General features: G+C 52.1%; 1 protein-coding gene across 7 annotated transcripts in view; it reads left to right on the forward strand.

The window, feature by feature from the left end:
* The first annotated feature begins 104 nt into the window (after window positions 1-104).
* RASAL1 (RAS protein activator like 1) overlaps window positions 105-13,824 on the forward strand; it is a 30,445-nt gene continuing 16,725 nt past the window's right edge. For 3 of the 7 annotated variants that reach the window (XM_055322258.1, XM_055322263.1, XM_055322264.1), the window contains exons 1-10: window positions 105-265; window positions 612-690; window positions 1,433-1,636; window positions 2,217-2,302; window positions 2,489-2,628; window positions 5,023-5,124; window positions 5,482-5,538; window positions 8,126-8,239; window positions 8,378-8,439; window positions 13,458-13,587. In XM_055322258.1, coding sequence (XP_055178233.1) covers window positions 1,594-1,636; window positions 2,217-2,302; window positions 2,489-2,628; window positions 5,023-5,124; window positions 5,482-5,538; window positions 8,126-8,239; window positions 8,378-8,439; window positions 13,458-13,587 — 734 coding nt within the window. In that variant the 5' untranslated portion in view covers window positions 105-265; window positions 612-690; window positions 1,433-1,593. The remainder of the gene's footprint in view (window positions 266-611; window positions 691-1,432; window positions 1,637-2,216; window positions 2,303-2,488; window positions 2,629-5,022; window positions 5,125-5,481; window positions 5,539-8,125; window positions 8,240-8,377; window positions 8,440-13,457; window positions 13,588-13,824) is intronic. The other 4 variants (XM_055322260.1, XM_055322259.1, XM_055322261.1 and 1 more) reach the window with 4 other exon arrangements.

The following is a 13,824-nucleotide window of genomic DNA, read 5'->3' on the forward strand; positions in this document are numbered from 1 at the left end:
CTCATTGGTGCCCAGCCCTGGGCTGACCCAGGTGAGTAAGGCTTGGTGCCAGCTCTTCCAAGAACTCTTAGGCAGGTACACAACAAACTCGTGGGGGAGAAATAGAGTAAGTACCTGCCCTGGGACAGGCTCTTCCTGTCACATTGTTTCGACTGTGTTTTTCAGACTACAAGTTTTGAAACTTGCTGAGCTGAGGAGCAGCAAAAAAAGAGAAGAAAAACTCTGTCTGGGTTGGAAGGGCATCTTGGAAGTCTTCCTAGAAGAGGTGACATTTGAGTTATGCCTGGAAGGGCAATAGTGATAATAATAGTAGCAAATGCTTCCCATAAGCTGCTTGTGTGCCTGTGACTGTGTTGAGGACTGTATCTGCTTCTCTCATACCTGCCTTAACACATCGAATTCTCTCAAAACCCTGTGAGCAAAATAGTTACTCCTGTTGAACAGATGAGGAAAGCAAGCCAGGGCACAGAGAGGAGGTTCGGTGACTTGCTCAAGGCCACACAGCCAGCAAGTGGTGGAGTCAGGATTCAAATCCAGGACAGCCAGCCGATTCCTGCCTGCCACCTTCCCCGGGCCATCTAATGCCTCTGAACCCGTTTCTGTGCCCGTAGAAAGGGGGCGATGGTGCATCAGGACTTAGCGCGGAGAATACTGGCGGGGACGTGAGCCGCTCAGAACGGTGCCGGCGCGGTAAGTGTTCGGGTCTCCGCTGTCCTGGCTGTCCTCGGGCCGGGCCTGGCCTGGCCTGCCCTCCCCTCCCTCCCTCCCCTGCCCTCCCCTCCCCCCCCCTCCGGCCGCGGCCGCCTCCCCCGCGGGGCCAGCCCGTGACGCGCGAGCCGTCGCCGGTCCCACAGTCCGGGTTTAATTGGAAACTAAACGAGAGCGAAGGGGATGCGCGAGGCCCCTCCCCTGCCTCGGGACCGACGCTCTTCCCGCGCAGCGTCCCCCCCCCCCCGCCCCGCCCCCGGCCCCGCCGCAGGTGCGACTCCCTCGTTAGCGACGCCTCCCGCCCCCCGCCCCCCGCCCCCCGCGGGTACCGCTCCCGAGCGGGCGCGGAGCCGGGGCCCAGCAGGCGGCGCCGGGCGGGCGGGGGCGGGCGGGGGCGGGCGGGGCGCGCTGGGTCTTCTGAGCCCCACGCCGCGGGGCGGGCCGCCCCCTCCCGGCAGCCCCGACGCGCCGCGCTGGGCTGGGGTGCCGGCAGAGGGCGCGCGAGGGCGCCCGGGGACGGGCGGGAGGCACGCGGGAGGCGGGATTGGGGGGAGGGCCCTGGGTCGCCCCTCCCGCCCCCCGCCCGCCCACCCGGAGCGCCAGACTGCGAGGCTGGAGCCGCGGTGCCCCCCGCGCGCGCCCTGCCTGCTCCGCGCGCACCTCCTACCTGTGGAGTGCGAGGGGCTCCCCCTCCCTGGACACCCGTTCTTGCTCCTCCGGAAAGCTCCCGCCTGGCTCCTCGCGGCTCGCCTCGGCGGCGCTGGGACCCCGGGACAGCAGCTGGTGACATGTAGACGCCCCCTCCGCGGTGCAGCCTCGGCACCTGGGCACCCCTCGGCGCTTAAAGTTTGGGGCTGGGCGCCATGGCCAAGAGCAGCTCCCTGAATGTCCGCGTGGTGGAGGGTCGGGCGCTGCCCGCCAAGGACGTGTGAGTACCCCGGGTCGGGTCCCGGGTGAGGGGCGCACCGCACGTGGGAGGGGGGAGGGCCGCATGCCTGGGAGGGCCCGTGAGGTGGGCGGGGGGGGGGCGCTCTTGTCTCGTCTAAGACCCAGTATTGGGGCAGGTCCGCCCTCACGGGGCTAGAGGCCCCATGCCCATCGTGAAACCTAGTGCAGAGGGGCGCCCAGACTTAGCAGATGCACCACTCTGCCCCCAGGAAGTGGGGTGTCTTTGTTCCTGGGCTGTACTAAAGGGGATTATTAGAAGGTCGGATTTTGTTGGAGCTGCGGAGAGTATTGGAGGGCGGCCGGGGTGGGGAGGGGGTGTCGTCTCTTCCTTAGTTAAGGCAGGTGCCGGAGGTGGGGCTTCTCCAGACCAGGGTGGGTGCCTATCAAAAGAACCCTGGGAAGAAGGCCCAGAGTGCCGGGTGGTCCCAGGATTCCTCCGTGTGCATCTGGTGTTTAGGTTCGCAGATAGTCATCAGGTGGCTCACCAGCCAGTGTGGGGATGGGGAGTGGGGGGGACACCAATCTGGAGTCCTTTCTACCTAGAGCCCTGTGCTCCCCAGCTAGGAACTCCCTGTGTGGGCCTTCCCTGGATGCTGAGCTGCTTGGAGAGCCACCCCACCTCCACCGTAGCACCCTCCCCAGCCAGGTGTGATGGAGCTGGAGGACCCTTGGGCTCCCCTTGGTACCAGTCCTTGGCTCTGCTTCCTCCAGGGCTGAGTCAGCAGTTGCCGAATCAGCAGAATGGCGGGAGGGATCCCCCTCCTGCTTGGCCTGGAGCCCAGAAGGGGTGCTGAGGTGTCAGCACCTGGGACAGGTGTGGGATCCTTGGCAGGGCATCAGCTGTGTGACCTTGAACCTGGTCCTCTTGGGTCTCAAATTCCTGCCTGGACAATGGGAGCTCTGGACAGGAGCCACCCAGCCCCCAGCCGCTATGGAGATGGAGACCCTGTTAGGATTTACCCCATGGCCAAGGTGAGCAGAAATCTGGACTCTGAGCCTTTACCTGAGTGGAGATTAGGGCTTAGCTATGCCCTGACTCCCCCCAGCTGAGGGTCCCCAGTGAAGGGTCCCCTGCCTCTGATTTCATGAACCTTGCCCCTCCCCAACTCTGGGCTGCTGAGAGCAGTCTTAGCTTCCCCTCATCCTCATCAGCTACCCCAAATAAATATGCACTTGGGATAAAAGCAGAGCACTTGCTGTGTGAATGCAGCTTTTGGACAAGCCCCTGCTTCCCTCTTTCTGGGACACCCTCTCAGAGCCTCTGAGAATGGCATTCTGGAACTTTTGCGACAGTGAGGCCAGGAATGGGGGCCTGGGAACTGCCGCACGACTGAAGGGGGGGCCCCTGGAGTAATCAGGTTTCCATCTCATGATCCTGGGTGAGGGCCGTGAGGGAGTGGCAGGTGGTGCCCCTGGCCCTGGACACGGCTCCCGGGGCTCCTTCTGCCTCTCCTGCAGAGGGAGTTGACTCATCTGGTTCCTGCATCTCTTGGCCACCCCTCCTCCCCCAAGTTCCAGGGCCCAGGTGAGCCCCAGAGCAAAGGTGGGAAGGAGTCACTAACCCTAGTGGAGGATACAGCCACCCTGCCTCAGTTTCTCTAGCTGCTGGCTCTCTTCTTCAAGAAGGGCCGTCCTCAGAGCTTGCCAAGATCTCCATGCCCATGGAGACTCTTGGATGGGGGTGTGTTCTCTCTCTGGTCTCCTATGGGAAAGGGCCCAGGCTTGTTCCGAAGCCTTGAAGCCTTGTCAGGTTTGAGGGCAGGGCCTGACCTGACTCTGGAGGAGGCCTCAACTGACAATTTGTGAGTAGTAGTATTAGTAATAATAGCAGCTGTAAGTAGTCCAGGGCTTCCTCTGTGCCGGGTTCTGTGTTCAACACTTCCTGTGGCCCTATTAGCATTTCTGTTTCTAAATGGGGGACACTGAAGCCCAGAGAGGCAAAGTCACTTGCCTGAGGTCACACAGCTGGGATCTGAGCTCTGACTACTCCAGTGTGTAAACCACACTGGGCAGGCGGTGGCCGAGGGGCCTTCTTTCCCACACTTGAGTTGGGGCAGGGGCCGTGGGAGAGGCCAAAGGTCTGGAGAGATCGAGGGTCTGGAAGGGGCACGCCTCCTGCCACTGCTGCTTCCTACCTGATGGGAGCCTGATAAGGCCCTCGTGCGTCAGTGCTGTGGAGCTGACTAGCCAGCTTGGCTCCCAAGAGGGGCCCCAGGGTCAGGCCTGGGTGATGGAAGGGGACGTGTCTCCCAATTCTTTGCTAGTCGGATCCCGGCCAATCTTCCCATGTCTGCAGCTGGGGAAAGTGAGGAATGGGACCATATCTAAAAGAGGCTCGGGATAGAGGACCCGAGCCAGAAAAATGAGATATAGGGATTACCCAGCCACAGGCAACCCCCAGGGAGAGCCAGATTAGGAAACTGAGGCTGCCAGGGTTACTCAGCCCAGTGGGTTTGAAATAGATTCAGAAGGGGAAACTGAGGCTTAGGGCACTACTCAGAAGGGGGCTCAAGCGTAGAACCCAGAAAAGAATGCAGGGACACAGGCCACCACCCAGTCTGAGGTGTTCTGAGATGAGGCCAGATGGGGAAGTGGAGGCATGGTGGCACCCACACAGAGGGAGCTGAGGCCTAAGGAAGGACTTGTCCAGCAGACAAGGCTCAGATCACAGCTGGCTCCTGGCACCAACAGCCCCCTCCCTGAAATCCTGTGGCATCTCTGGGTTGGAAGTGGCAGATAGAGAGGGTGGGGGCTCCCCCAGAAGTTTGAGGAAGCAAGGAAGACAACTAAACACAGAGAGAAACGGGGAACAAGATGCCTTCAGAAGGATCGGAGTCAATTTTACAAATGATAGAGGGGGCTGGGAGTGGTCTCTCTGGTGAGGTGATTTTTGGACTGAGTCAGCCAGGATAAGATCAGGGACAGGGTATTTTAGATGCAACAGCAAGCGCAGAGGCCCTGAGGCTGGACTGAGGCTGGTGGAAGATAAAGGAGGCCTGTGTGTGATGGGACAGAGGGGACATGAGGACCCTAGGGGCAGCTTGGGAGGGGGCTGGTAACTCTTATTTTGAAAGGGGGATGGAGCTGGCTTTGGTTGGCTTGTGGCTCATGCCTACTCAAGGGGATGCAGCGCATCTGTGCTGCTATTGGTTGAGTTTTGAGATCTGGGTGCCCTGGTCTTTGCCAGCAGAGGTGCATCCCCAGTGGGCCAAGCACTGGGAGCCCCCCGTCCCCAGGGAAAGTCCCATGGAAATGAAAAGCTGGGATGGGCAATGCTTTCTCCAGAGGGTAGCGCTGAGGCTCCCGGGGGAGAGCTCTGGGGCCAGCCTGTGATGCATCCGCCACCCCATGCATTACCTCCTTTAGTTCCTCCAGCCCACCCAAGAGATGTGTGTTAACATTAGAGAGAGGGAAAGCTGGCACCCACAGACAGAGAGGAGGAGCCTTACCGGGTTCGGCAGCTAGCAGGTAACAAAGCCAGGATGCCTCTCCAGCACATGCTGTTGGCCACAGCTCCGGGCTGCCTAGGACCAGCACCGGGAACTTTCTGGCCTCATGCCTCAGTGTTCTGTTTCTCTGGGTGGAAGCCCAGAGAGCCCATGCATGGTGGGTCAGGCTTGCGGTGGGTGGGCTGTGCACCCATGACATCTCCTGCTGGTCCCCTGAGGTTCTGCCTCTTAGCCCGACTCGCTGTGTGACCCTGGGCCAGTACCCTGCCCTCTCTGGGCTGCAGTTGCCCCTATCCGTACGTATAATGTGGGTGGATTGGGACTTCCACTCGTGGCTGCCCTCTCAACCTCCCTCCTGAACGTCCTCCTTCTGCAGGTCTGGGAGCAGTGACCCCTACTGCATCGTGAAGGTGGATGACGAGGTGGTGGCCAGGTGAGGAGTGGAGAGGCCAGGCCTGGGGAAAGAGGAACAGGGCAGGGGATGGAGGAGGAGCTCCTCCTAGACCTGGGGTGTCCAGGCACAAGACTGCATGTTGAAAAGAGGAGCGGGGCAAGGACAAGGCTTACGCCGAGGGTGGACATGTGGGGCTGACGGTGGACGCCATGTGCTTTGGCCCCTCTGGGGACAGACAGCTGGGACTGCCAGCTCCTCCTGCCATCCTGCCCCACCACCTGGCCGACACGGTCCCCCTGGACCAGATGATGTCCCTGCCCCTGTCCTGAGGCTGACTCAGCGGCTGCCAGCCTGTGTCTCCCACAGTGGCCTCCCCGGAGGCGGGCATCTCACGCTTGGCTGGGCTGGCTGGTTCCGGGCCTGCTGGGTGCTGCGGGCACCAGGGTGTGTGTGTGTGTGTGTGTGTGTGTGTGTGTGTGTGTGTGTGTGCGCGCGCGCGCGCACGCGCTGCGCGCACGCGCGTGCATGCATAACCAGCTGGGCCTGCTTTTGAGTGTGGGGGTGGGTGTTGGAGGGCTGGCGTGAATGCCTGCGACCACATGTGCATGTCCCTGGGGGTATGCAGCTCACAGGCTCACATTGCATACAGTCTGTGGTGTGTGTGTGTGTGTGTGTGTGTGTGTGTGTGTGTGTGTAGCTGAGTGTTTGCACACACATGGTCTGCCCTGCATACACATGTGAGCACCAGTGTCTGCTTGTTTGGGTACACATGTGAGGACGGGAGGGGGTTGATGCATGAGTGAGTTTTGGGTGGGGGTGGAGGGAGGTGGGTCTGGGTGTAGTTGGTCCCCACCCCCGTAGGTCGGGGGACAGCTCTCAGGCCCCGCAGGCCTGAGGGGCGTGGGTGGGCAGGTGGGCGGCTGGCTGAAGCCTGGGTTCCTATGGAGACAGCAGGATTCAGGATGCCTTTGGTGTTGGTTCTGGTCCAGATGGTCTGGGAGCTGGGGGTGGGGAAGCCCTCCTGGGGAGGGGTGTCAGCCTGCAGCATCCCAGCTGACCCCCGTCCATTGTTTGCTATGCGCATGCTCCCCCCTCACCACATGCTGTGATACCAAACCCCCCAGACAGACAGATAGAATTTTCTGTGTGATCCCAGGCTGCCATCTCCCCATGTGTGCTCTGCGGGAGACTTCGAGCTGGGAAAAGACCAGGACAGGAGGAACAGGTTGTTTGGGAAGAAGGGACCTCTGATGGTGGTGCCCTGGGCTGGGGTAGAGGGCACAGTGTGCATCTGTGCATACATGCATGTGTACATGTTCACACTTTGTTGGGGAAGAGTGTGGGGAAAGGGAAGAAAGGAGTGGCCAGTGTATGACCAAATTCTGCAGCAATAGATTTGAGTGTGTCTTCACTGGGCAAAGTAGGTTCTTTGTTCCCTGCTGGGTAAAGGGAAGTGTTGGGTGAAGGGGTGTCGGGGAAGATGCTCTCTGTGTGTGTCTGTTTTAGGCTTGTCTTGGTCCCTAACCCTCCTGTGGTTCCCTCTTGCTTCCTGAGTGCTCTGGCTCCTGCTGACTTCATGGGCTCTTGGCCCCCCCACACTTCCCCATTTCTCAGCCCGCACCTTCCTGTTCCTTAGACTCAACAAGCTCACCCCTGCCTCAGGGCCTTTGCACATGCTGTTCCAACCATCTTGCCCTCATCTTCTCTGCCTCCTTTGCCTGACTAGCTCCTGCAAGAAGCCTTTTCTGACTCCTCCTACCCACATCCCCAGACCAAGCCAGGTGCCACTGAGCTAACCTAAATCACAGGACTTCTCTTGCTGTCGTGTGTCACAAGAGCTCAGGAGGGAGCACTTGCCCACTGAGGGGGGCTCTGTGGGGGCAGGGACCTTGGCACCTCTTCCTCTGATTCTCCATCGCCCACAAGGCTTGGCATGCAGTCACGGTGTCTATGGAGTGAAGGAATGAATGAATGGAGTTTGTGCATTGTCAGTTACTATGCTCTGGGATTCTGTGTGTGCGTACCTGCCATCCATCACTATGCATGTCAGTGTGTGTCTGTGGGTTTCTGTGTATCTCTATGTGCTGAGCATTTTCCTTTTGATCTATGTGTCTGTGTGAATGTGTCTGTTTTCTCTGTGTGTATCTGCGTGTATCCATATGTAGAAACACATAGATGTGCATTTCTAGAAATTTCTGAGGATGCTTATGTGTATCTGTGCATACAGGAATGTGTCTCTGGCTTTCTTGGTATACCTGTGTCTCTCTTTCAGGGTGTATCCTGGTGTGAGTGTGTGTGTGTGTGTGTGTGTGTGTGTGTATGTAGGTCTCAGGGTATATGGGTGTTGGGGTTTCTGTGTGTATTTGTGTTTTGTTTTTAAGTAGGCTCCACACCTAGCATGGAGCCCTACAGGGGGCTTGAACTCATGACCCTGAGATCAGGACCTGAGCTGAGATCAAGTTCAGATGCTTACCATACTGAGCCACCCAGGCATCCCTCCTTGTGTGCATTTGTGTGTATATCTATGCACATCATGGATGTGTGTGTGTGTATGTGTGGGGCTCCCCAGGTGTCTTCCACCTGTGTGGCCCAAGGGTCCCCAGCCCCCTGTGCCCTCTTTTTGTAGGACAGCAACTGTCTGGCGGAGCCTGAGCCCCTTCTGGGGGGAGGAGTATACCGTACACCTGCCCCTGGATTTCCATCATTTGGCCTTCTATGTTCTGGACGAAGATACAGTGGGGTGTGTGCCCTGGGGACCTATGCTTGGGCACCTGGGGGAAGGCGGGGTGCCCCGAAGCAAAGTATCCACCCAGCCAGCCCTTACTGCCTGCTTTCACTGCTTAATGACTTACACTGTCACCTGCCCGCCTTTCCACAGGCACGACGACATCATTGGCAAGATCTCGCTGAGCAGGGAAACAATCACAGCCGACCCCCGAGGTGGGCGAGGGGCAGCAGACTTCAGCTGGGTGGAGGGAGCAGGGGTGGCCATGACCAGGTTTGCAAGCACCATAGCAAGTGGCACGGGGAAGCACAGAGTCTTCAGTGGAAAATTACTTCAGTTGTTGATTTTTATTTATTTAAAAAAATTTTTTTAGAAGAGAGAGAACACACATGCACAAGTTGGATGAGGGAGGGACAGAGAAAGGGAGAGAGAGAATCCCAAGCAGGCAACATGCCCAGCATAGAGGCTGACACCAGGCTCAATCTCATGACCCTGAGATCATGACCGAGCTGAAACCAAGAGTCAGATGCTTAACTGATTAAGCCACCCAGGTGCCCCATCAGTTGTTGATTTAAATTTTTTAAAATTCACTTTATTTATTGAGTAGTTTAATTAATTTACATAGTTCAGTATTCAAAAAATAGAATTAGTGGTGAAACTGTTCCTCTTAATCCAGCTATTCCATTTTCATTTTCAAAGTTGTCAGTTTCTTGTATGTCCTTCTAGAGATATTTTATTTTATTTTATTTATTTTATTTTATTTTATTTTATTTTATTTATATTTTAAGGATTTTATTTGAGAGAGAGAGAGAGAGAGCAGGAGTTGGTGAGGGGCAGAGGGAGAAGCAGACTCTCTGCTGAGCAGAGATCCCCATACAGGGCTCAATCCCAGGATCCTGAGGTCATGACCCGAGCTGAAGGCAGACACCCCACTGACTGAGCCAACCAGGTGTTTCTAAAGATATTTCAAATAGGTTTCTTAATTCTAAGCACTTTTTACATGAATCAACTCATTTAATTATCATAATTATCATAATACTCTTCATACTCTTCTGATGCCCACTCCAGAGGTGAACATCCTGAAGTACATGGGACTGATTATATGGCTTGCCCCAGATCACAAAGTTATTAGGTGAATGGCCAGGATTTGAACCAAGATTGTCTACCTCCAGTCTGTGCTATTAACACAGCATCATATGTGTTTTTTTTCTGCTCATAGGAATGGCAGCCTGATATACTCACTGTTCTGTACCTTGCCTTTTTTTTTTAAAGATTTTGTTTATTTATTATTCATGAGAGGTAGAGAGAGAGAGAGAGAGAGAGAGAGAGAGCAGGCACAGACATAGACAGAGGGAGAAGCAGGCTCCTCACAGGGAGCCCGATGTGGGACTTGATCCCAGGACCCTCGGATCACGCCCTGGGCCAAAGACAGACACTTAACTGCTGAGCCATCCAGGCACCCCGTGCCTTGCCTTTCACTTCACCATGTACCTTGGAGACCTTTCCATATAAGTTCCCCAAATCTTCAACATTCTTTGATCTTTGACTTCATGGCACTCCATTGTATGGATATGCCATAATTTATTTGGCTGGTTCCCTATTGATGGGCACTTGGGTTGTTTACTGTCTCTCCCTAGTTCACACAATACAGCCTTGAATAGTCTTGTACAAATGTGATTTCACACATGTGCAAGTTATGTCAATTAGCCTGATAAGTCCCTAGAAGTGGATTTGCTTGGTCATAGAGTATCCATATTAGCATATTAGAGACTTATTGCTAAGTTGCCCTCTATGGAGGAGATAACAAATTGCCCCCCTGTACTTTTGCCAGCAATTACCAAACCTTTTGATCTTGTATCTTACAGGTAAAAAGTTGCCTCTTCATTTAGGTTATTTTGTATTTCTCTATGAATGAGATTGATAGCCTTGTTATATATTTAAGAGTTGCCTTATTTCCTTTTCTGTTTATTATTTATTTACATTTTTTGTGCATTTCCCCCCACTGGGTTGTTTGGCTTTTCTTATTGATTTGTAGGAACTCTGTACATATTAGGCAAATTTAACTCTATCATATTAGCTGCAAATATTTTTTCTTCCTTTGTCACTTGTGTTTTTGCTTATCATTTTGTTCTATGTATAAACTTTATTTATTTTTCTCTAGTTAACTTAATCTTTTTTTTATGGCTCTTGATTTTCTGTGATACCTAAAAAGGCCTTCCCAACTCTAAGAGAAGATAAGTTTTTTTACCATGATTCCTTCTCAAAACAATTTGTTTTCCTTTTGTACATTCACATCTTTGATCTATTTGGAATTTATCCAGATTCAAGGTATGGAGAGGGATTGAACTATATTGCTTTTTCTCTAGATGACTACTAATTGTCTCAACATCAGTAATTGAATAATGTATTTTTTCATTGGGGGAATTAGTTGAAAACTTATGTGCTAATAATCATAACCATTGCTCTTATTTAATGAGGGCTTAGTATTATTAATATAACTATATTTAGTCTTCACAACACTAAGTGAAGTGTGCACTAGAATAATCTTGAATTTATGGCTGATGGAAAATGAGGTTTGGAGAGGTGAGGGCACTTACCCCTCCTAGAAGTTTCAGAGCTGGGAGTTGAGTCCAGGCTGTTCTGCTTCCAAAGTCTATGCTTTCAACCTGTCTGCTGAGCTGTTCCTGTTATGCCTCAAACATCCACCCAAGGGGGTGGAATTAGATGAATAAAGTATGAGTCCAGGCTTCAAGGAGCTTGTGGACCAGATAGAAGGAGAAAACAGAACATGTTCACACAGAACAAGGAACAAGAAAAAAAGGGGAACTGTCCATGTGTGTGCTTTTTATTTTTTAAGCAGGATAGGAATGTAGGGGTGGAGGCATATGGAATATTACTGGCATGACAGTGGATGAGGATAAGAGGGTTGGTGTAGACAAGGAAGGTTTCCTGGATGAAGGGGAATGAGTTGATTCTTAAAGGTGCTTTGGCAAAGACACTAAGACATGTCTCTATAAATTCTCTTCTAGGGTTGGGCATAGGCCAGGCCAGATGGAGTCCTCAGTGGGTCTCGATTGGAGAAGGCCATAGGTGACAGGCTAGAGTCTGGACTTTCTTCTAGAGGCACTAGGGAGCCATTGATGGTCCTTTAGTAAGACAGCAAAGAGAGTAGAGCCATATTATCAGAGGATGGAGTGATAGGAGAGATTAGATACATTTTCGGAAGATCTCTGTGCTACTTTGTGGATATTGGATCACAGTGGGACAAGAATACATATGAAAGATCAATTAGGAGTCTGTTGCAGTAATCACGTGACAGGAAGCTGATGGCATCTTGGATTTGGGGGTAACAGTAAAGATAGAGGTGAGGGGGGACTAAACTCCCAGTAGTGTGTGGCACTAGATCCTCCTGCAGCATAACAGTCTATCCTGAATTAGACAGGATACCTAATACGTTTTAGGACTTGCTGTAAAGAAGAAAAAATTCTCACTATTCTCTAGTCCCCCCACTGCCACCCTCCTCCCACCACTTATGAGCGAAAACCTGACAGGGGGTGGGGAATAATAAGCAAAGGAGTAAGGAAAGATTTCCCTGAAAGTAAATGTCAGCATCACATCTCATCAATAAAGAGACTAAATCTTGGGCCAGGGTAAGGCAGATGCTACTGGACCCAAGATTTCCCATTTGATGAAGAAGCTTAAAGTGTCCTAGAATAAGCAACCACCATTCCTCTCCAGGGATAAGTATCCTCATGTTAAGTTTCCCACAGAGTCAGCTCAAACAGACATGACTTTGTAATCAGAGCTCACCATATGCTTGAGGAAGTGGGCCACCATGAGCAAGAGTCAGCAGACACAATAACCACCAGATGTGAACCTGCAAAGATGTTAGATTTTATCATTATGATACACAGGATTTTATTTTATTTTATTTTATTTTATTTTATTTTATTTTATTTATTTATTTTATTTATTTATTTATTTATTTATTTATTTATTTATTTATTTATTTATTTATGATAGTCACAGAGAGAGAGAGAGAGAGAGGCAGAGACACAGGCAGAGGGAGAAGCAGGCTCCATTCAGGGAGCCTGATGTGGGACTTGATCCCAGGACCCCAGGATCACGCCCTGGGCCAAAGGCAGATGCTCAACCACTGAGCCACCCAGGCGTCCCAGGAATATACTATTTAAATAAATAGAAATGTAATCCCCAGAAAGAGACAATCATAATCATAATAAATTGGAGCAATACATTAAAAAATAGACTTGGAAAAAAAAACAAAGCAAACTTGTAGAGATCAAAAGTAGTCACTGAAATTGAAAACTGAGTAGCCTAGTTCAACAGCAGATCATTCAGAGATGATGAGAGAATTAATGAGCTGGAAGAGAGATATGAAGAAATTATTTAGACATTGGCCCAGAGAAACAAGGAAAATATAAAAGAGAAGTTCAGAGACATAGGAAATTACTGAGAAGGTCTAACATCCATCGAATTGGAGTCCTAGGAGGAAAGAAGAGAAAAAATTAGGGAGAAGAAGTGACTAGAAAAAAATTGATGACCTGGAATCTTCCAGAACTCAAGAAAGGAAGGACATGATTCCTTAAGTAGAAACAATACAACCCCCCAGTAAGCAGGATAAGAAAATTCTTACCTGCCTATGCAGTGAAATTGGAGAATATCAAACACATAGTCCTTAAAATTAAAGAGAAAAGGTAGATCATTGACACAAGGTCAGTTATGAAGCTGAAATGACTTCTCAACAGCTACAATGGAAGCTAGAAGTTAGTGGATGATATCTTCAGAGTGGGGAGAGAGAGAGAGAGGTTGGAGTTGACTTGACTGTTTTGGGCAGAGAGAACTACCTGGATGCAGGGTCAGAGGTAGGAATGCCCAAGATTTTTGTGAAGGGGGAATATGTTGGAACTAAACAATGAAGTGTTTTGTACAGCAGGGTGAAGAGTGTGATAGTACCGGGTGAAGGGCATTGGACTTACTGCCCGCATTCAGTGCCCAGCTCTGCCACTTAGTAACTGCAGGATCATGGGCAAAGCTTTTCCTTCACTGTGCCTCATTTTCCTCATCAGGAAGGTGGATGATTGATTACAGCCCCTATATCAAAGGCGAACACGAGAGGTCCATGACTTAATACATGTGTAATGTTATTTGAATTGTTAACACAATGCCAGTGTCCAGTAAGTGCTTAATAGATGTTAGCACTTGTGCCCTCCAGGAATTGATAGCTGGATCAACCTGAGCCGTGTCGACCCAGATGCAGAGGTGCAGGGTGAGATCTGCTTGGATGTGCAGATGCTGGAGGACACACGGGGCCGTTGTCTTCGCTGTCACGTGCTCCAGGCCAGGTATAGTAATGATGGGGGCTGGTGTGGGGTTGGTCTGACAATGAGCAAGAGTTTGCTGGATGCCCCCAGCTGTCTTAGCTTTTGAGACTGCATCACTCTGGGAAATTTCTGGGCTCACAACCAGGATCACTTGTAGACAAACAGTCCAAGTTTACCAGGTTTGCAGACTCCTGGGGTCAGAGCACAAGCAAAATCTTTGCTGGGTCTTCAGGTGCCAGCAACCAAAGGTCAGACACT

Source organism: Nyctereutes procyonoides, unplaced genomic scaffold (genome assembly GCF_905146905.1).
Source record: "Nyctereutes procyonoides isolate TBG_1078 unplaced genomic scaffold, NYPRO_anot_genome, whole genome shotgun sequence".
NCBI classification, from domain to species: Eukaryota; Metazoa; Chordata; class Mammalia; order Carnivora; family Canidae; genus Nyctereutes; species Nyctereutes procyonoides.